Below are 24,051 nucleotides of genomic sequence, written 5' to 3' on the forward strand. Positions count from 1 at the left end.
TGGACAAAACGATGAGCCACAGATATAAGACCTTGAAACTTTCAGTCATTTGCGGATATGCAGGGATGGAGGAGAGGGAGAGGTCAGCCTGTGGCCAAGGCTGAGGATCTCTTTTCCTAAACAGTTGGGAATGCCCTCCCCACTCTGTACCAGTTGAATTCCTACCTCTCTGTTGAAAGACCAACGCAAACACTAACATCTCCTCCAAGAAGCTTTCCCTGATATTTCCTAGATGGTAACAATTCTTCATTCTTCTAACTTCACATAATGTTTCCCTTGTTCTTTCATGCCCTTCATATGCCATATAATCCACCCCCCCAAATAAGTGCTATGAAAGTAGGGACTATGGATTATCAGAACTCTGTCCCATGCCCAGCCCAGTGCTCTTAGTAGGGATTTGATCAATGTCTGCTAAAGGCCTATTGATCCATACTTGTAAATATTTCACAGTGTTATTGTCTCCCCTTGCCCCAACCTCCTATCACCTAGTACCTGGGATTCAGTCTGCCCTTCAATCCCTTTTATTTATTTATTTTTGGAGGCTATCAGGGTTAAGTGATGTGTCCAGGGTCACACAGCTAATCAGTGCCTGAGGCCGGATTTGAACTCAGGTGCTCCTGACTCCAGGCCTGGTACTCTATCCACTGTGCCACCTAGCTGTCCCAGTTGGTGCAATTTTACATCATCAAGGCCATACCTCAAAGATGATGTCACATACTGCTTTATAGGGGAGTTATTTGAATATGTCTTGTTCCCCCCTACCAGACTGTAAGCTCCTTGGGTACAGGGTCTGTGTCCTCAATATCTTTATGTCCCTCACAGACCTCTAACATAGTACCTTGAGCCACAGGACACAGAGGATCTCAATGGCCTGAGGGACAATTCTGTTTCTGTCTGCCAGCCCCTGGTCCAAGGCCTCCAAAGTCAGGAAAGCCACTTCCTTCAGTAGATACCCCAGCCTGCTTTGGGACAGCTCTGCTCATTACTAAGTCATCATCAAGGCCATACCTCAAAGATGATGTCACATACTGCTTTATAGGGGAGTTATTTGAATATGTCTTGTTCCCCCCTACCAGACTGTAAGCTCCTTGGGTACAGGGTCTGTGTCCTCAATATCTTTATGTCCCTCACAGACCTCTAACATAGTACCTTGAGCCACAGGACACAGAGGATCTCAATGGCCTGAGGGACAATTCTGTTTCTGTCTGCCAGCCCCTGGTCCAAGGCCTCCAAAGTCAGGAAAGCCACTTCCTTCAGTAGATACCCCAGCCTGCTTTGGGACAGCTCTGCTCATTACTAAGTGTTTCCCTCACTTCAGACCTGAAACTTTCACTCGTCCCTCCTAGTTCTGTGCTCTGGGGCCAAACAGAAAAAATGTAATCCTTTTCTACAGCACAGCCTACACAGAAGAAAAGCCAATTAGCCTTCCTGCCCCAAGTCTTTTCTTCTCCAAGCTGAATACTCCCAGGTCCTTTCTGACCATAGCGGTTGCAGCTGAGCACCTGAACACTCAAGTAATATTCACTGAAGGAATTAAATGAATAAACATGGAAGGAAGAAGGGAAGGAAGGGAGGAGGGAAGGAGGGAAGGCAGGCAGGCACGGCAGGCAAAGGTTATTTTTCTAGGTATCTGAAAAGACGGTTTACCCCACGAATCTCCTACATACTTCACACATACCAAAAAGGATCAAAGCCCTGGTCTTCAGCCACAATTAATATTCATCAAGCACCCACAGGCAAAATGGCCATGGATGAGCCCATGCGCTTTGAAGAACAAAGAGAAAACATGTTGGACCTTCAGGAGTGTATATTCTGAAGGTAATGATCCATCCAGGACACAGATAAAGGTTGGAGGGAGAACAAATCACCCCCCCCCCCAGTTGAGTTTCTGTTGCTTTTAATGTCCCACTTTTATATGCAGGCCTTTCCAACAGTCCCTCAAGGCATGAATCCCAAGGAGAGCTAGGACCTTTGAAAGCAGGTAGGCTCACCCAAGGCAGCCTCAGTTTTCCTCAATTGCAAAGCAGGCTTGCGGCTATCTTCTCCTGGGAGGACTGTTAGTGGATTCCATGTCCATATTTCTGTATACTGAAGTTTCACAAAGAATCCTGAATAGTAGTGAGAAGACTGGGGTTTGAATCCCAGTAAGGAGAGTGGGGTGGCTAATGGAGGAATAGGTAGAAACAATATCCTTCCCAATTGAGTTTCATTTCCTCTAGTTACAGAGTTCAAGGTCCCTGATGAGTTGTCTGAAACCTCACCAGCAGACTGTGAAATATCATCCTACCTGCATCCTACCTTAACAGCTTAGATGTTATTTTAAGCATGATCCATGTAAATTAAAACATAAACCTGGAGATTTAAAGAAAGTGGACGATGAGATCCAAAGCCACACTCTACTGGCTTCTCCCTCTGTCATCATTTTACACTTGAGAAGATAACATGTGGGTGGACGTACATTAGGATAGTACATTTAGAACTGGAGAGCCCTTAGGATGATTGGATGAGCTAACCCCTATTTTGCAGAGGACCCCCTCCCCCCCCAAAAAAGATGAAGCAACTTTTCTCATGATCACACTATCAATAAGTCAGTCAGTCAGTCAGTCAACAAGCATTTATTAAGCACTTGCACCGTGCTAAGCACCAGGAATCCAGGAATACAAAGAAAAGCCCAAGACTGACTATGCTCTCTCAAGAAGCTAAGTGCCTACTGTGTGCCAGGCACCTACCTAGATGCTGAGGATTCAAATACAAAGGATAGAACAATCACTACTCTCAAGAAAGTTACATTCCAATGCAGATAGTAAGTAGCATAAGCAGGTTTCCAATCTGGCTCTTCTGACCCCCCAATTCAGATTTCTTTGAGAAAATTCAAAATACAAAAATTCCAGACACAAAATCAGTCAACGATTCTCCCAAGAGGATTTTTCACAACACAAAGTAATTCAGCCAAGGCCTCAAGTCATAATACTCTCTAGGGCATTAGAAAAAAAAAAGTGTTTCTAGTTACCAAAATTTAAAATCAGTTTAAACTATATAAGAAATGCTTCCTGAACCATGACAGTTTACCAGCAGAGTAAAATTCCTGTTCCTATGTCGACGTTATCACCTATTACTCTATTACATGGACCTTCTCTTGCAGCCAAGTTATTGGACTATTCATCCCCTAAACAAACCACTGTTTCTGCACATTTACTCACAACTTTCCCCTTAAGAATGCCTTCCCTTCCTCCTAGTTTCCTCATCATATGAGTCCAAGGCCCGATTCAATAGCTCCATGAAGTATTCCCAGACCCTGCTTACTGGCCCTATGACTTAATGTACGTCTGACTCTTTTGCGTGTGATAGCTTGTCCTGTAGAGGGCTTACACACAGACAGACACACACACACATCCTGTCTCCCCATCTGTATGGTAAGGTCCTTGAGAGTAGGCAGATCCCAAGGCTTTTATCTTTGAATCTCCACTATCTGTCACCATTGCTCAATAATTGTTTCCTTATGATGACTTTCCCCCAATCCACTGAAGTGTGATCCCCACACTTAACCTAACTTCTCCTAGAAGCCTGGTATGTCCCCTTACTGACACCCAACAAGACCATCATGTAAAAAAATCACAGGAACTGGTATCTATATGGTTGGCAGGTTCTAATAGATACTTGTAAAAGGGACCAAAGTAGGAAGAGGTATGGGTCATTCTAGGAGAGGAATCAGAATGGATGGGTAAGACAAAATTTTGCAAATTTATCAGCAAGAGGAGATTCATGCCTCCCCTTACAAGACAAAGATATCTTCTAAAGCGGTATGATAAAGAGCTTACACAACCTTCACATCTGCCACTTTAAAAAAAAAGACAGATTTATGTCTGCCTCTTTCCTATTTCTCATTTGAGGAAGGTCATTAGAAAGGCAGCAATAAATCAATTCTAGCTTCATTTGGATTCTAGTGTCTTACTACGTTTCATAGTGGGTTCAACTAAATAGTCGTCCCATCACCCACAGTTGGCATCTACTGAACTAAGCCCTCTTTCAAAGCAAGACAATGTTATGATTTTCAAAATTCCTCAAAAATATTCCAACATATTGTGAAAAGGATGGTTTCCTTTGGAAGGGAGATGGTAATCACTATGAGACAGCATGGTCCATTAAAAACCACTCATGGCAGACTAAGCTCATTTCCTTTTGTGACATGGTTAGTAGATTGGCCACAGACTTAGCACAATGGCACTTCACATGAGGCACAGTTTCCCATGATGTCCTTGTAAATGAGATGCAAAAATGTGGGAGAAGAGAATGGGAGAAGAGAGGGAGGTAGAAGCAAAACTGCATTACTCTGTCTACACTTTCATCAAATTACTTGTGTACATATTATATCCCCTGCCCCCACAGAGGGGAATATAAACTCTTTAAGGCAAGGACTTTTTTGTTATATCTTTCTATCTTCAGGACATAGCACAATGTCTTACATATCAGAGGTACCTAGTAAGTTTTTGTTGAATGGAATTGAACAAGCCCATTTATAATTGGATTATAAATGGATTGATGACCAGCCTGGAGAGAATTCTCCAGTAGAATGAGTGTCAGAGGTTTCTATTTTTGACTCAGCTTTCTTCAACATTTTTATCAATGGTTTAGATGATGGTGTTGACAGATTGCAGATTTCAAATGTGTTAGATAACAGAGCTGGAATTCAGAAAGCTCTCAACAGGTAATAATTACTAGATACAAGGAAAGTCCAAAACTTGGGTCCAAAAAATCAACTACACAAGTATAGGATAGGAAGAGATGTAGCTCCTCAAGTCACGTGGAAAGAGAAAGAGACTTTTAAGTGGATCACAAGCTAAGCAGGGTAACAAGGCCACCAATAAAGTCAACATGCTCTTTATTAATATAGATGGATACCATCCAGAACAAGGGAAGTTATTGGAGTATATTTAAAGAGCTGTGACATGAATGGGAGTAAAGTTGTTTTACTTGGCACCAAAGTAAAATCAATGAGCAGGAATTGCAGAAGGGCATATTTCAACTTGTATAAGAAAGAAAAAAATTCCTGACAATTAAAGAGGTCCAAAAGTAGAATGAGCTGTCTCAGGGTCTGTAAGTCAATCATTGCACTTCTTCATGAGAAAACTGGAAAATTATCTATCCAGTGTTTTGTTGTTTTCTTTTAAGGAATTGTTGTTCAATACAGGTTGGACTCTATCCACTAGGCTGCCAAAAAAATCACCCACATACCAAGATGAGACATTGAAGGATGATTTTAGAATAAGAAAATGCAGCACCTTGTTTGTACATAGATGTTTGCATGTTATCTTCCCCATTAGACTGGGAAGTCCTATATTCCCAGTTCCTGGCAGACAGTAGGTACTTAATTAATACTCGTCAACTTGGCTCGACTGGACAAAGAGAAAGTGACTGGAATGTAAAAGACTTTTTGAATGTTCAAATCCCTTGGTACAGATGATCTTGCATCTTGGAGCAAGCACTAAAGGAAGTAAGAGATATGATGGTTGAGATGTTGGCCAGTATCAAGATCTTTGAAAAAATGGTGCAGGACAATAAGAGCTCAACAACAGGTATGTATAGTAATATTAAGTTTCAGAGGAGTGTAGTAATATTAAGTTTTAGAGAATGTTTCAATTTTTTGTTTTTATTATATGTTTCATGTGTAACAACTAAGATTCTGAATTTCCCTAGACCTGGTTTGTTTTTTGCTTTTTTTTGAGAACTCTCATTGTTTGATTTGATTATTGGCAAAGTTATTTAAAGTTGTGTTAAGCTCAATTTTGTAGGAAATTTTCCTGGCTGATTACCAGCATCTGAATCACCTGAAAGACTTCCATTCCACAAATACACCTAGATGATATCCCAAGAATCATCTGAGAAAAGACTTCCAAAGACTTAAATGGATATTTTCCTGTTTTCCTTTTCCACACTGTATATACTGTTTATAATGTCCACTTATTAAAGGGTAGTTTTTGATTTGTAATGTTCACCTGCTAATAGGGGAGTGCCTCCTTTAGCCTTTCTCAATGCATCACTCAATTTCTTTTTCTCTCTTTTCATTCATTCCCTTTACTTTGTTAGTCATAGGTGTCTGTAACATTATTGCTTCATGTGAAGAAACCATGTTTCTTCGCATGAATCATAGGGGGGATTGTGAGAATTGGAACGACACCCCCTGCTGGGAGGGACATTGTGAGCTCTGGCCTGAAAAGAAACCATGTGACTTTGGCATCCGGAAGTGACCTTTCTGGGGTTTTGAAGGTCAGATCAGCATCGGGAAGTGATGTCTGCCACCTGTGGGTCCTGTCAATCAGTGTTACCAGCCAATTAGCTTTGAGTTGTGTGTGGACGGCCCTGTTTCCTATTTCAGAGGGAGTTTCTGAGAGAAGCAACAGGGGATGGAGGTCCTTGTCATTTCCGGACAAGGGCTTGACAGCAGAGACAGGCAGGATAGGGAGAGCAGGCAAATCTCATACTTTATCCACCTGTTTCTCTTTACTAACCCCTAATATATTTTAATAAATACTTAATGTCCAAAGATTGGTGCTATACACTTTTTAATTTGTGACCACTCATTAGATTTTACACATCACAGCTAGAATTTTAGGTCCTTACATCTGAAAATGGACAAATGTCCCAATTTTCAAAAAGGGGAGAGAATAGTGTCTACAAACTACAGAGTTGCAGCAAGCTACACTTTGATTCCTGGGAAACTTCTATAACTCTCTAAAAGGACAGTAAACCTAGAAAAGGAAACAGAGATCTCCAAAATTCATGAGCTTGGCTCTTTTCCATAGTACCAAAGAAAGAACTGCAAACACGGGAAAGGGGTAAACAAAAAAGGGGAAGGGCTGAACGAATTGTAGAGATTTGAACTCAGGTCCTTCTGACTCCAGTGCCTGTGCTCTATTCACTGAGTCTCCTAGCTACCCCCAGGTTTTCCTACAATATCCTCTCCCCCAATTGGGTACCTTCATCTTCTCCCTTCCTGGACTCTGAGCTTATTTCCGTGAATTATCTCCCCACTGCCACCCTATCAGAGCTCCTTCTCTATATAAGCTCCTTGAAGACAGGTACTGTCTCTCTGCTTTTGTTTGCATTCACAGAACCTAGCACACAGTAATAGCTTAAAAAATTCTTGTTGACTACACTATACAGTAGAATCTTCTTCCGATCCCAACTTCAAGAAAATTTCATAGAAGTAGCCTACATATTTCACTGTTATCCACAAAATATTAAAAGAACTAGGAAGCAGCTATGTGGCGCAGTAGATAAAGCACTGGCCCCGGATTTCAGAGGACCTGAATTCAAATTTGGCCTCAAACACTTGACACTTACTAGTTGTGTGACCCTGGGCAAGTCACTTAATCCTCATCGCCCTGGGTGGGGGTGGGGGGGTGCGGCGGGAAGGAACTGGAGCAGGCATCCTTAATCTGGGACTTTAAGAGCTCAACAAATATTATTTTAAATAGTATTTTTAAAAATAATATTTTATTTTTCCCTCAATTCCATACAAAAACATTCCATTTTTTAAAGTTATGAATTCCAAATTCTATCCCTCTTCCCTCTTTTCTCCCTCTCTCTCCCACCCCAGTGGTAAGCAATCCAATATAGGTTACACATATGCAATCATGTATAACACATTTCCATATTAGTCTGTATGAACTTTTTAATATAAATATTGGAACCTGTATTACAATATAGTTGATTTGCTTTGAAATCCTATGTATTTCATTTTATGTAGTTCTAAGGAGACATCCATATAAGCTTCACCCGATTTAGGGGTCCATGACTCACAAAAAGGTTCAGAACCATGGGCCTAGGAGGTCTTATAGGAAGAAATGGACAAAAAGTCCCACAAGATGCATCAATCCTCAATTGAAGGAAAAAAGTGTGGAATGGAAATCTCAAACCCACAAAGAGTCTCCTACACACATCTGAACAGCATGTTACAGAATTTAGACCTCAAAAGGACTTCAGAAATCAGAGTACCTTCATTTTTTTTTATTTTATTTTTTTTTTTTGGTGAGGCAATTGGGCTTAAGTGACTTGCCCAGGGTCACACAGCTAAGTAAGTGTTAAGTGTCTGCAACCAAATTTGAACTCGGGTCCTCCTGACTCCAGAGCAGGTGCTCTATCCACTAGACCATCTAGCTGCCCCTGAGTTCCTTCATTTTCAAGATGAAGGAGAGAAGTGGGGTATTAAGAGCTGAAAAAGATTTGCCTAAGGTCATACAGGTGGGAACAGCATGATCAATATTTCCTATTCATTCAAAGGGAAGCTGCCAGGGGAATTCCTTGGGCCCTAGACTATGAGGAAGATAGCACAGCACACTAATAATAGTTGCCCCTTAAGCAATTCCCCTTGGTTTGGATCTGACTGGTCTGAGAATCAGGAGAGCTGTATTCTGGGCTCTCGACCAGTTCTTACTAGAATGGTGATTTCATTTACATTGTTGAATCAATCTATCTAGGCCTGGTTCCTCAAATGGGCATTATAATAGTATTTATCAAAAAAGGTTGTTGCAAATGAGATATCAGTAAAATCCTTAGCACAGTACAATAGTAGGTGCTTAAATTCTGGTTCCATTCCCTTGTTCCCTTGTTCCCTTCCCATCTATAAAATGAGGATCATATATAAAGTCCCTGGCCAGCTCAAGCAATTTGAAAATGGATACTTCAGGGTTGTAGGGTCTTTTGTTCAAAGTCAGGCAGCATTTCTTATTCCTTTCCCACTCCCCCAAGTTCCCTTCCTAGAAATTTAAGTTCAAGAAATGTGTTCTCTTCAGTTTCAGTGATAATTAGGTCCCAAATCAGTCCTAACCAAGCTCCAGCTGACCAAGAACCCAAGGATATTATTGGGGTACTATTGGGGGACTCTAATAACATTGATGATGATAACTAGCTTTTGGCTAGCCCTCTGAGGTTTTTTAAATGTTTTACAAATTCTCAACTTGAGAAGCAGATCCTATTGTTAATCTCCCCATTTTACAAAAGAAACTGAGGCTCAGAGAACTGGGCCAGGTTCACACAACTAAGTGTTTGAGGTAGGATTCAAGCTTCAGTGTGTTGCCAACTGCACTGTGCCATCCAGCTATCTCTGCAATGGTCTTATATTCCTACAATCCTCATTTGGTCACATGGTGGAAAAAGTTTGAGAAATATGGTCTAAGCCTTTCATAGAAGACAACACCTTTACTAGTGGTATTAGACTGTGCAGAAACAAAGTAAAAGAATCCCCCCCCCACACACACACACACACACACAGAGGACAGGATTCTTTCTACCAGCTCATCGGTCATCAGTCAAAGGTCCAAGACCTCCAAGCCCCAAATCTCCTCTTATGGGATGAATCAAAGACAACTAACTTCGAACTATATCTGGAGTACTCTGTTCAATGTTGAACATCAACATCTAGAGAGGACAGTGATAACCTGGCAAGCATTGAAAGGCAGGCAACCCTCACATGGAAAGACCTCAAGTTCATGTCATATGAAGATACTGGGGATGCTAAGTCATAGGGCCATGGTCTCCATGGTTGAATATCATGAGACAGGCTTGTTCTGTCCAGCCCCCACAGTGTAGCTATGGCTCCCTCCTCCCTGCAGAGCTTTCGGCATCATTTTTTCAGGTGTGGGCTAGGTTAGGTGGTGCCCATTGAAGTCTCCTCCAGCTCTGAAATTCTCTGAGTCAAGTCTTTTTCCCCTTCCTGTCCTTTTCTCCATTCAAGACACAGATGCTTTTTCTCCAAACTTTCCTTGACCTTCTCTTCACTCCACTTTTTAATATTCACCCTTCTGTAACCTTTCCTCCCGGCTAAATAAGCCCAGTTTCTTTCATCTTTGCTCAAAGATTCTATTTTATAACCCTTAATTATTTTCACTTTTCCTCCGTGGAACCTTTCCAATTTCTCCAATTCTTTCTTACATATGAAACACAAAAGTACATTCTAAAACCTCACCAAAGAGTGAGTAGTAAAGGAGAATCATCTTAAAATTCTTAGGTCTCATCACATATGGTCCCTACAACCCTGAAGTATCCATTTTCAAATTGCTTGAGCTGTCCAGGGACTTTAATAGAAATACCAACTCATTCAACTACATGATCCTTAGCACCTTGTACTTACACAGACCCTCCCCAAATAATGCTTATTGACTTCAAAGTGCATAAGTAGTAAGTATCTACTATGTACCAGATAGTGTGCTAAGGCTGGGGTTCGAAGAAAGGCAAAACAGTCCCTGCTTTCAATAATTCAGCCTGACGTACAACATGGAAATGACTGAATACATGCAGGATGTTATGCTGTTTTCTGATAGCATTTATCCATTCAAATCATTCCCTTGAAAAAATAAAATAAAATAAAATCATTCCCTTGTTGTCTCATCCTGGTATGTAGGGATGGTGACTGAGTGCTAGCTCCAAATTCTGGCTCTGACACTTAGCTGTGTGACCCTGAGCACATCGATTCCCTCGGCCTCAATTTCCTTATCTGTAAAATGAGATAACAATAGCACTTACCTCACAGGGTTGTTGTGAGGACCAAATGAGATAATATATGTAAAGTGCTTTTCAAACCTTCAATCCCAGTATAAATACTACCATTATTTAAAAAGACTATGCCCAAAGAAATATGTCTGACAGGTTCTACTAAGTCTGAAAAGCTTTCAATATAGAGCCAGAACCAACTCCATCAATAAGCATTTACTAAATATTTAGTATGTACTAAGCACTGGCGATAGAGAAAGGTAAAAGAACAGTCCCTATCCTCAAGAAGCCTCTATTTTAAAAATGAGACAACTTGAAGTACATAAGAGATACAGAGAGATGAGATAGAACTATGTGTCTGTCAAATAAGAACCTAATTTTTCAAAATAACAGCTGATTTCTATAGTGCCTTAAGATTTGCAAAGTGTTTTTACATAATCAAATCAATAGCCCTATAGGTACAGGAAAAGGTAAGTGAATCGAACTCACCTAGAGAATGACTCATCAATACAGTTCACAGTGAAAACCAGAGTACCCCACCAAGGCCATTACTTCCTCAGGGGGTTGTTTCCAGCTTTGAGAAGATGGCCTCAGGGCAGGGACCTTGGCTTTTATAATTGTATCCCCAGTGCTTACCATTGAGCTCTTTCTTTTTCTTTCTTTCTTTCTTTCTCATTCATTCATTCATTATCTCATTTAGTTCCTACAACCCAGGAAGGCAGATGCACCTATTAAACTTACTTGTCTCATAGTTAATGTCCCAAGGCTAGTTTTGAACCCAGGTCTTCCAGATTCCAAACTCACCACTCTATCCCCTCATTTAAAAAACAACAACAACAAAAACTTACCCAACTAAATCCACAGAAGCTCTCAAAGGCCTCTTTAAAAGACGGTCTGGTCCTTGGTAAGGCAATAGATAAGAGCCCTGGACCTGGAGTTAGGAAGAACTTGAGTTCAAATTCTGCCTTCTCAGGTACTTACTTACTAGCTGTGTGAGACTGGGCAAGTTCCTTAATTTCCCTGAGCCTGGAGATAACAATCGCAGAGTTGTAGTGAAACTTAAGTTGTAAAGCATTTTAAAAACTTTAAAGGGAGGGCAGCTAGGTGTCGCAGTGGATAGAGCACCGGCCCTGGAGTCAGGAGGACTAGAGTTCAAATCCAGCCTCAGACACTTAACACTTGGCAAGTCGCTTAACCCCAATTGCCTCACCAAAAAAAAAAAAAAACAAAACCCAAAACCCACAAGAAACAAAAAACAAACAAACAAAAAAACCTTAAAGAGATATCAAAAGGCTAGCTTAGCAGCAGCAGCAGCATTATAATCCTCAAAGCGGGGCTAATAGTGGCATCTATCTCACAGGTTGCTGGAAAGAACAAGTGATATAATGTTTACTAAGTAATTTTCAAAGCTTAAAGAATTATGTAAATATTAACTACTATTGTTGTTACTGATTAGTGTTGTTGTTATTGAAAAAAGTCAGAGTCCTGAAGTATTGAAGGAAATTTGGATCTCCTGAGTATTAACCTGGTTTCATCATCAGATATTTCACCAGCTTTCTCAAACAAGACTTCAGATCCTCTCCAAGCACAACCATTTCCCATTTCCCAGCAGAACAAAAAATACAAAAGACTGGCTGTACCCCACATTAACCCCCTGCTTCATGGGAGGTTCCCCATTCCCAACAAGGGCCCCCTAAGAGCCAAGGAATGGGTGCAGAAGATCCCAATCCTGATTACTTCAGGGCAGGGAAGATTGGCAGCAGAAGCACTGCAAAGGCCACACTAGCCTTGTGGGAAGCTCAAGACCAAAGTATGACTTGAGAAAAATAGTTCTATTATAATAAATGGGCTTGAGGGAGGATGGGGAGCAGTTAAGCCATTTGGACATGTGCACTACTTAAACTTTGGTAACAGACACCCAGATGCTGTGTGACAGTTGCTCAATAATTAAATGAATAAGATGCTTGAAGCTTTATATAAATATTGTCAGTTCTAGAGTGGGCAGAAAGTGTGTGTGGGGGGGGGGGAAATCAAAGGTGATCTAGAGCTTTCAAGTCTTGGGAGAAATGGTCCAGGATTACTCTAGCACCCCATCCCTCATGACTCTGAAGACCTGATTCTAATAAAGCATAATTCATTCTCCCAGCCCAAAATGTACAGTTTCTCTTGAGTGGAAGAGAAAGGGGATCACTACTTATTCTCTGAGGACACTGAGGCACCATAATGAAAATCAATGACAAACTCCACCTGTCTTTTGCTACAGAGGTGGGCTGCCTACCTCTTTCATTATTATTTTTTTTTTGAGTACACAGTGGGGGAAGATGAAAAAGGTTCAAGTCTCAAAATACCAGAGAAGTCTTTTAGATTAGTGCCTATCCTCATAGATCACCTTCCACTCCGTATACATTGAACAAATCCTATACATAGAATTTTCTGCAGGTGATCTCCCTCATTAGACTATGAGTTCCCTGAGGGCAGGGGCTCAATTTTTGCCATTTCTTTTTAAATTAAATTTATTTATTTATTTTTAGTGAGGCAATTGGGGTTAAGTGACTTGCCCAGGTTCACACAGCTAGTAAGTGTTAAGTGTCTGAGGCCGGATTTGAACTCAGGTACTCCTGACTCCAGGGCCAGTGCTCTATCCACTGAACCACCTAGCTGCCCCTTGCCATTTCTTTTTATCCCCAGGATTTAGAGCTGGTAAATGTTGACTGACTCAAGGACAGACAACCTCAAAGACTCACAGAGATTGTAAATTGCTGAGCAAATGCCAATACCAATACATAGTGGAAGCTTCCTCAGGGGGGAATTAATTAAAACAAGAATATTACTGATCCAGGTTTTTAAAAATGATATTGTCAAAAGTCCTGTTATATTATATTGTATATATTCTATATTATAGTGAGGATTAATAATCCAAGTATTAACCATCTCTTGGCAAAGAGAAACCTGACATTCAGGGAGTTAAGTCTACTATTTATGTGTCTTTGAGGTTTGCAAAACCTTCACAGACAATTCTGAGAGCAGATGCAATTATTATCCCCATTTTACAGAAAACAAAACTATGGCTGAGAATTTTATTGACTTGTCCAGGGTCATACAACTAGTAAGTGATGGTCAACTCAGACTCAGCTTTTCTTCCTTGTAGTTCAATGTTCTTTCCAAAGAAGTTGGGGAAGACCATGATGCCTCTGAAAGACAACTTTTCCAAGTTAAAACCATAGGGGAAATCTGTTTCCCACCTCACCTTGGGTGTGAGAGAGAGAGAGACAGAGACAGAGACAGAGACAGAGACAGAGAGAACCAGAGAGAGACAGAGAGAAATGAGGAAAACTAGCAGCCTTTCAGTTCTCCAACTATATTCCTACCCTAATTATAAAGAATATACAAGATATTAGGGGATACAGAGGAAATAGAAGGCTCCTGTCCTTGACCTCCAAGGAGGTATAAGAGCCCAGTATCACAAGGAAGAGGGCCCAATGGAAAGAGGGGAAACATGCTGACGCAATAGGAGTATTTTATGCCCTTTCACTATGGGGCCCCAATGGAGGAGCAATTGTGTGTCTGTGTAGTCATATCACCAAAAAGGAGAGCGCCCCTTCTTCTTTGGGGAAAAAAAAAAAGATAAGTATATTATCCTTATGTTAGTATTGCTAAAGCAGCTGGATTGTACAATGGATAGAATGCTGCTGGGCCTGGAGTCAGGAAACCTGAGCTCAAACCTGGCCTCCAACCTCCTAGCTGTGTGAACCTGGACAAGTCACTTAACCCTGTCTGCCTCGGTTTCCTTATCTGTAAAATAAGTTGAAGAAGGAAATGCAAACCACTCCTGTATCTCTTCCAAGAAAATCTCAAATGGGGTCACAAAGAGTTGGAGACACAATTGAACAACAAATTGCCAAATGTATTTTCCCATCGTAGAAATATACAGAGCACAATATACCAGTTTTGAATATACCCATTAAAACCAAAATCATCTACCTTCCTACAATTGGGCAGATGTAGTTGATTATATTGGCTAAAAGATTAAAACAATGTCAGTGTTATTAACAGCCAATCATTAAAAGTCCCTATTCCCTTTGAGAGGGACATAGGGATATGACCCTCCACTGAGATGGAAAGTGCCCCCCCCCCCCTTCGGCCTAGTGATCTGATCTCAAAGTCTTAAAGCCCCTTAGAGCTCCCTGTTTCTCTCTCTCTCTCTCTCTCTCTGTTTTTTTTTTTTTCTAGAGAGAGGCAATAACGGGAAGCTACTATCCCCCTTTCTAAATATAGGCATATCAACTTAAAAATTGCTTCATAGAGTCTACACCGAGACATTATGTAGACATGATACATTGTTGCAGAAACAGAAAATTTTGCAAAATAATCTATGGCTGGGGCACTCTGACCCAGGAGAGAGACTTATCGCTGAACATTCCAGGAGAGAGACTTATCACTGAACATTCCAGGAGAATGATTTATTGCTGAACCCAATTACCGCATTTTGCTCAAATTAGACGTCTGTAAAGAGTATGAAAACTGCTTGGTTTCCTAATCCCGGTGTGTCACACCTCCTGGTTGTCCCAGTGAGTGTGGTACACCTTTCTTTTGAAAGAAATAAAATCAGTGCTTTGGCCTCCTTTCTCCTTGAGTCTCTGTTACAGGGGTCAGTGGGTGTACTTCCCATCCCACTCACCTTCTACAACTTCAAGTAGTATACACGTTTGCAACTTTTTTTTTCACCTTAGGCCTAGCAATTGCCTAGGGAGGGCAGATAATCACTGGGGAGTTGCTTGAGGCACAAATGAAAGTAAATAACTTGCCAATAGCCACAAAGCTACAAAGTTGTTGGCAAAGCAGAACTTGAACCCAGATCTTCCTCACCCCAAATCCAACCTGGCCAAGTTCTCTCCTTACCTCAAGGTGATATTTTGTTTCTAATTCTACTACATAGCAATTAGCTTGTTTGGGGAAAGTCGGGGTGGGAGTAAGTGAAAAGGGAAGAAAGGAATTTGCAGAATCAACTCAAATTCACACAAAGCACCAACAGACGGCTGGGTCCATCAGTCCCTCGCTCCCCTCCCCCTCTCCTCCCCTCCTTTCTCTCTCGCTGCTACAGGGAAGGCCCAACCAAAGAACCTACCTGTGAATTTCCATCAGGATTCCTTACAGCAGCTCAGACTTAATCGAGAGTTAGCACCAGCCTGGGGCCACACTACTTTACAATCACATTAGCAAATAATCAAGTTTAAACCAAAACGGGCAATCCCTCTCTCCCTCCCCCTCCCCCCCATCAACTTTTCTGTGGGTCGTACAAATTTACGTTCTCCAAAGTTAGAGAGACAGGCTGGTATTTAATTTACCAAGTTCTATGTGTAGTGGTCATGAGTTATAAACTTGTAGGCATGAATTAAAAATTTCTGGAAAATAAGAGGTGAAAGAAAATAAGAGCTAACAGTTATTGTTTGAGATGAGAGAGGGGATGAAAAAAAAAACAAAGGATGTACAATTGACAGCGGCGCTATAAGGTACGGCTGGGAGCAGGTGATGAAAAAAAAAAGGTCCCCTGACAAATTGTAGCAAAGGGTGATGATTACACCTAGTCAATTGTTACATAATTACTTATTTGCTGCTGCTGCTGTTGCTGTTGCAGGAACAGCAGCATCATACACTTACAAGGCTACAAAATGGCATATACACCCTTTACCGTTCCCGTTGGTGGCACCCAAAGTAGGGAGGCAAGATTTCAGCCTTTAATTTTATTTAGAGAAATCTGGCAGGGAAATGAAATTTTAAAATACCTCCTGACCATTCCTTTGCCTCCAACTCAGACTTACCTGAGCTAACGAGGTTCAATTTGCAAATGCAAATCAGCTGTCCATTAAGCCTCTACACACAAAAATGGGGGTTTCTCTCTAACAACCTTCATTTTGGAGGATGGGGGACGCAAAAAGAGGGTTTTAGGAAATCCTTCCCATTTCGAAGTTTATGCCTCTCCCAAACATGAGGATATACCAGGCAGGCAGAAAAAAGAAGGGGTTTTATTCCCTTCTCTTCTGGTAGCGCAAAATCCAAGTCCCCGTACTGGATGCCCTGAATTGCATTCCAACATTTTTCAAAAGTTTACGAGGATTCTCTAAAGAGGTGGGGGAGCAAGAGATAGCGGATAGGAAGTCGGAGAGGGGAGGCCAGGAGCAAATTAAACAGGAGAAAATCTCCAGAAGCGGTGAAAGGCCCAGGAAGAGGAGGGAGGCGACCACATGCAGATGAGTAGCTTCACAGTTCAATGCTTTCACTGACAGCAACCCTAAGCCCGCGGCTTTGCCTTCCCGTGCCCCCCACCTGGCGCTGGCATGGGCCCTGGCACCCTGCACCAGCCTCCACCCCCTGACAACCCTTCCCCACCCAGCACGCTCTCCATTCTGCCCCCCTCCCCCTCCCTTCACTACTTCGGATGCCCGCTGGGCAAACTTGGCCCCAGGTCAGCGCTGCAGAGCCCTGGCACTTGGGAGGGGGGGGGTGCGGAGGACGGGCACTGAAAGGGGAAGGGAGGCGTCGGCAGCCTCGCTTACCTCCTTCTGCTTTGGGTCCTGCGGGTAGACATCAGGCGGCCCGAGCCGGGGTCGTTTCAGAGGTCTCTGCTCATAACTGAGAAGCCCGAAGGCGGCCATGATCTCTCATGTTAACCGGAGAAATGAATGAGAGTTGGAGATGGAGCAGCCGCCTCTGAGCACCAGGGAGCAGCACTTTGCAGACAGACTCCCTCCTCTCTCCCTCCCTCTCTCCTCCTCTCCTTCTCTCTCTCCCTCTCGCTGCAGGAATGAGCAGGTTGGATGCTGCTGCTGCTGCTGCCACTGCTGCCGCCGCCGCCTGAAACAGACAGACACCCACAGCAATTGAGCAGCCCGCCGCACGCACTGCCCCCGACGCTCCCGCCGCCCCCCACCCCCCGCCTGCCTCGCTCCCTCCCCAGCCCCCGGCTTTCTGAGAAGGGGGTCCAGACCTCAGCCCTCGGTCTACCCCTTTTCCTCCTCTTACCTCCTGGAGGGGGCCGGGCTGGAGGAAGCGGGGTACTTCTGTGACCCCTTGAAGACCCCAGCCCAGCCTGACCCACTTCAGGGCTGGGGAGGGAGGAAAAATTCAAAAAAACTTTTCTTTGCAGCCGAGCCTCGAGCTGAAGTATTGGTGGGGCGCCTAGAGCTCTAGACAGAGTAGGGGGCTGTCGCTGCCGCTGCTGCGGGGAGCAACCATGCCCTGCCCTCCCCTGCCCTGCCCTGCCCTCCCCTTCCCTCCAGGCGCAGCCCTAGCTCCCAGCTCCCCGTAGGCACCGCCGGCTCTCCCCCCCCCCCCCGCCGCCTCTCCTCACCGCCTCCCGCCGGGGCCCTGGATGCTGTCACCTGGACACCGACCTGGCCAGTGCGGAGGCCCGCGGGGGGCGGGGGACTGAGGAGGAGGAGGAAAGGGGCAGGCGGGGCGGGGGGCGGAGGGATGCTCGGCTGCAGGGAAGCCGGCTGGTCCCTCGAAGACGCCTGCGAGCCTCCCTCGCGCAGGAGCATCCGAGCCCGCCGCTGCCGGGGAGAGGAGGAAAGGAGCCGGGAGGAGAGCAGAGGAGAGGAGCGGAGCTGAGCGGACCGCGGTTCCACCGAGCGGCCGCCGCGGCAGAATGCACGGGGGAGTTCTCGCGGGGGCCTAGAGCCGGCTTAACCCTTTCGGCGCCCCTCCAGGGGCTCACTGGGCACAGGCGGGGTCGGGAGGAGGAGGAGGAGGTGGAGGAGGAGCTGCGATCAGTGCCGGGTGAAGCCTGCAGGCTTCCCCAGTCGCCCCCCCCCCCCACCGCACCCTCCCCGCTCCATCCTCCTCCTCTCACACTCCCCCCCCCATTGCCGCAGCTCCTCACCTCCACCATCCCCCCTTCCCCTTCCCCCTCCCCCTCCTCCTCTTCTTCCACCTCCCCGGCAACAGTTTACCTGTTGGTCACCGGCTACAGGGAAGGGGCCAGTGGCCGTGACCGTGGCCGTGGCGGCGGCCCCCCGGCTGCCGCAGCCACCATTGCAGTACCCCCGCTGGACCCCGGGCGCTCGTTCGGTGCGTGCGAGACGCCGGAAACTTTGCCCATCGCCTGCAAGCTGCAGGCGGGGTGGCAGCGGCCAGTGCCCCCGCGCTGCCAGCGGTTCCCTCTCCCCCACGGCCCCGTGGCGAGCCCGAGCGGCCGGCTTGCGCCCCAAAAGCAGCCCGGGCTTACTGAGCATGCCCAGCTCCCCGGCTGCTAGAGCCGCCGAGGAGTTTCTCAGCGCGGGGAGCTCACTTTGGACTCCATTTCTCCGGGTTTTCGCGGCAGCAGAAGAGGGGGGAGAGGGAGAGGGGCAGAGCCTTGGGTCCAGCCCAGGCATTGAACCTGAACGTGGAGAGGGAAGGAGAGAGGGAGGCGCGCTGGGAAGAAGACGAGGTCACCGCTAGCACCCATCCCACGGTCGCTCTCCCTACACTTTCCCCTTCGCCGGAGGAGACTGGCTTTTAGTTCCTAGGTTATGCAATTTCACCTAGGTTGGCCACCCTTCCCCTTGGTGATCACCTTAGAAAGGTGTTAGGGGGAGGGGAGCGGGAGGGGAGATGGTCCTGCCGTCCCCACCCGGTTGCCTAGGGAAGAATGCAGAGCAGAGCCAGAAGCAGTTTTGAGGTCTGCATCCTGTTCAGAGCTAGTCCTAGACTCCTTCTGGGGAATCGCAACAGTAACATTGCTGAAAAAAGAAGGGGATAGCCACAAAGGGTCAGAGAACTAGGGTTCAGATCCGAGCTTGACTACCTCTGACCTTGAGCAAATCATTCAATCTCTGCCTCAGTTTCCTCATCTGTAAAATGAGAGAGCTGAACTGGAGAACCTCTAGGATCCCTTCTGGCTTCCCTGTTCCTATGAAGTGACCAATGACTCCCTGATTTCAAGGGTAAGAAAGCGGGGGGGGGGGGGCGCACCTTGAGGGAGCAGAGGAAACATGACAATATAGAAAAGCCCAGCTCTCCCTCCACTCTCCTCTTCCCCATCCATTACCGGTCATCAATGCAGACCTGTCCATAACTTCCAAGCCTCATTTTCAGTAAAGGCCACTCAGGAAGGATTCTGGATTTGGAAGGGGGCCTTAGGGATACTTTAGCCCAGCTGAGGCATGTTACAGATGAGGAAACTGACAAGGCCATAGGCATTTTCCCACCATAAGTGCCCTTGATGCTGTCGTTTATACCATTTCTGCACAAATCATATTGGCAATAAGTAATGCTGGAGCCTGCTCACGACCACCACCCTTTTTTTTCCATTTGTCTTTGGGCCCCTTGCCATTTGGATTCTTTTCAGAGAAATCAACAAGTATTTATTAAACTCCTACCATGTTCCAGGGACAGAGATTTAAATCCAGAGGTTTTTTTTAAGCATCCTGTTCTCAGGGAACTTACATTCTGATATAAACATAAATCAGTATAAAGTATCTACCAAACGGAGAGTAACTGAGGGAAAGGCATTAGCAGCTATATTATATTATATATATTATGCTATAAATGGCATAATATACGTATACATACACACATTCACATAAACATGCACATATATACATATACATACATGTGTTTATGCATGTGTATGTGTATTATATATCATTTATGTATGTATACTATAAATACACAATTATCTCTTCCAAATCTTAGGAGCAGACACCTTGTGATCTGGAGAATTCTTGTAAATTTTTTGGCCCTCCTTTCATAGGAGAGAAGAAATCTAGGGGCAGCTAGGTGGCTCAGTGGATAAAGCACTGGCCCTGGATTCAGAGGGACCTGAATTGAAATCCCGACTTAGACACTTGACACTTACTAGCTGTGTGACCCTGAGCAAGTCAGTTAACCCTCATTGCCCCACACAAAAAAATAAGAGAAGAAATCTGAATTATTATGGTATTAAAAGATAAAATGGATTTTGCTATTATACAATACTATTTTATCCATTTCTGAGTTTTTAAACTTTTTCTCTCTCTTCTGCTGGCTTTTTTGTGCCATCACAGGCATATATAATACCCACATATACAAATATAGGTTTATGTAAGACATATATACAAGATAAAAATTCAAGATAGCCCTGGGGAAGGGGAAGGAGGAGGAGCTAACATTTGGAGAGACCAGGAAAGGCCATCTTAATCCTAGAAGAACCAGGAGGGTCAATTGAGGCAACATTTTTATAAAAATTTTCATTCTCAGAACTGTGAATGACTTAACAATTCTCAGTAATACAATGATCCAAGACAATCCCAAAGGACTAATGATGAAGCATACTATCCACCTCCAAAGAAAGAACTGATATTGATTGAACCCAGACTGAAGTATGCTATTTTTCACTTTCATTTTTTTCAAGTTTTCTTATACAAAATGACTAATATGGTAATGTTTTACATAATTGCACATGTATAACCTAGATCTGATTGCTTACCACCTCAGGGAGGGACAAGGGGAGGGAGGAAAGGAGGGATAAGATTTGGAATTCAAAACTTTAAATACAAATGTTTATTATTTTAAAATAATTTTTTCATTCTCTATTTTCTTTGGGGTGGGGGGAGACAGGAAATGCACAGTATCAATTGACCTAGTTTGCTCCATCTATCTGGTCTGTCTCCTGAAGGAAACCTGAAGCTCCAAGAGGCAGAGGTGTAGTGCATTCTGGGCAGGGGGATGGCCATACAATGAGGCACAAAGGCCAGAGAATGAGGGGTTGTGTGTAAAAGACAGTGGAAGTCCAGCTGGGCTTGACTGTACAGTAGAGGGGGATAATGTGTCATAAGGCTAGAACATGATCAAGCTGGGTTAAGAGCTTCAGATGCCTGAGGAGTTTACATTTGATTCCAGAAATAATAGAGTCACTAGAATTCACTGAAGATTATGGCATTCCATAATTGCATCTCTGGTATTGAAAAAGATTGACTTTTGGGACAGAATACAGTTTGGAGTTATTGAAATCATTGTGTAATTTGTTAAATTCAAGCAAGATGGATCTCTTGGTATTCAGCTCTGGGCACAGTTTATTGTTGAACTGCAGGACCCAAGGTGGATCAATGGAAAAAGCCCAGACTGCAGAGTTAGTGGTGGTGGTTGTTGTACAGTCCTGTTTGATTCTTTGTTATCCCATTTGGGGTTTTCTTGGCAAAGACACTGAAGTGGTTTGCCATTTCCTTCTCCAGCTCATTTTACATATGAGGAAACTGAGGCAAATAGTTAAGTGACTTGCCCAGGGGTCACACAGCTAGTAAGTATCTGAGGCCAGATTTGAATTCAGGTTTTCTTGACTCCAGGACCTGCAGTCTATCCACTGTGCCACCTAGCTGCCCAGTCAGAGGACTCGAGTTCAAATCCTTAAACTTAATCTGTGCAAGACAGTTAACACCCCTGGACCTTAGTTTCCTCATCTATAAAATAAGAGGAATGACTAGATAGTTTTCCAAATCCCTTCTAGCTATAGATCAGCTATATGATCTGAGTGGGATGGGAAGTATACCACACTCACTGGGACAACCAGGAGGTGTGACACACCGGGATTAGGAAACCAAGCAGTTTTTATACTCTTTACAGACATCTAATTTGAGCAAAATGCGGTAATTGGGTTCAGCAATAAATCATTCTCCTGGAATGTTCAGCGATAAGTCTCTCTGTCCTGGGTTGTTAGATTATTTTGTAAAATTTTCTGTTTCTGCAACAATGTATTATGTCTACATAATGTCTCAGTGCAGACTCTATGAAGCAATTTTTAAGTTGATATGCCTATATTTAGAAAGGGGGATAGTAGCTTCCCATTATTGCCTCTCTCTAGAGAAAAAACAGAGAGAGAGAAATAGGGGGCTCTAAGGGGCTTTAAGACTTTGAGATCAGATCACTAGGCTGAAGTGGGGGGGGGGCGCACTTTCCATCTCATTGGAGGGTCATATCCCAATGTCCCTCTCAGATCCATTTTACTGATTGATCATACCTCCAGCTTGCAACAGCCCCCCCACTCTCCTGATTGGTGCATGCTTCAGGGGAGGATCTTAGTGGATGTTCAAACTTTTCATGAATAAGGCTACTTGGTGGCAAAGTAAATAGAGTGCTGGACTTGAAGGCAGAAGTGCTGAATTTCAATCTTATCTTAGACATTCATTAACTATATGACCAGGGACAAGTGATTGAACTTTCTAAATTTCAGAGTGCTAAGGATACAAAAAGAGGCATATATATATATGTATATATGTGTATATATGTATATATAGATATACACATACATACACACATTTATATGTGTGTGTGCATTGCCTGTCCTCAAGGAGCTTACAATCAAATGGGGGAGACATGCAAATATATATATAAAGCAAGTATATATAGGATAAATAGGAAATAATTAACAAAGGGAAGGCACTAGAATTAGAGGGGTTCCTGTAGAAGGTGGATTTTAATTGGGACTTAAGGGAAGTCAGTAGTCAAGGTAGAGAAAGAAGAGCTCTCCAGGCTTGAGGGGGCAACCAGAAAAGAGAGGAGCAGAGAGGTTGAACGTCTTATTTGTGGAACAACAAGGGGGTCAGTGTTACTGGATCCAAGAGTAATGGGGGGACTGGGTTATCAAATATCAGAAAGACTAGAAAGGTAGGAGGGGGCTAGGTTATGAAAGGTTTTGAATGCCAAATGGAGCATTTTTTATTTGATCCTGGATCCAGTTTTTTGAGGAGGGTGACATGGCCAGACCATCACTTTAGTAGCTGGATGGAGGATAGATTGGAATGGGAAAGCCTTGAGGCAGGCAGACCCACCAGCAGGCTATTGCAGTAATCCAGGGGGCCTGAATCAGATTGATGGTGGAGTCAGAGGAGAAAAAAGGGTGTATTGATGAGATGTTGCAAATATGAAATCCATAGACCTTGGACAACAGAACAGACATGGAGAGTGAGAGATAAGAACCAGGATTATTCCTAGGTTTGAAGTCTAAGGCATTGGAAGGATGGGATTGTACTCTAATGTAATAGGGAAAGAGGAAGGAAGTGGGGAGGATTTAGGAAGAAAGAAATGAGTTCTGTTTTGGACATAATGAGTTTAAGATGTCTCAAAAAAATCTGAAAGGCAGTTGGAGATGCAAGATTGAAGATTGGTAGAGAGGCTGGGGCAGGATAGGTAGATTTGAGAATTATCAGCATAGACATGGTAATTCAATCCATGGGAGCTGATGAAAGACCACCAAGTAAAGTAGTATGGAGGAAGCCCAGGACAGAGGCTTGAGGATCCAGCACATACACATGCACATGCACATGCACATGCACATACACATACACACACACACTAGTTATGTGACCCTGGAAAAGTCACTTAACCCTGTTTGCCTCAGTTTCTTCAACTGTAAAATGAGCTGGAGAAGGAAATAGAAAACCCCAAATGGGATCAGGAAAAGCCAAACACAGATGAAATGACTCAACAACAACAACAACAACAACAACAATGCAGAGGTTCTGTGAAGACCAAATGAGATGATCTATGTAACATCTTTTGAAAACCTTAAAGCACTATGTAAGTGCTAGCTATTACCATTATTAGTCT

At 43.7% G+C, this 24,051-nt stretch overlaps 1 protein-coding gene across 1 annotated transcript in view; it reads right to left on the reverse strand.

The window, feature by feature from the left end:
* Positions 1–18,546, reverse strand: part of MED12L (mediator complex subunit 12L) — a 389,065-nt gene extending 370,519 nt beyond the window's left edge. Inside the window, 3 exon segments of the mRNA XM_043991447.1 lie at positions 17,043–17,340; positions 17,880–18,201; positions 18,438–18,546. Of these exon segments, the coding sequence (XP_043847382.1) occupies positions 17,043–17,141 (99 nt within the window). The 5' untranslated portion in view covers positions 17,142–17,340; positions 17,880–18,201; positions 18,438–18,546.
* Positions 18,547–24,051: the final 5,505 nt, after the last annotated feature.

This window comes from Dromiciops gliroides, chromosome 3 (genome assembly GCF_019393635.1).
Source record: "Dromiciops gliroides isolate mDroGli1 chromosome 3, mDroGli1.pri, whole genome shotgun sequence".
NCBI classification, from domain to species: Eukaryota; Metazoa; Chordata; class Mammalia; order Microbiotheria; family Microbiotheriidae; genus Dromiciops; species Dromiciops gliroides.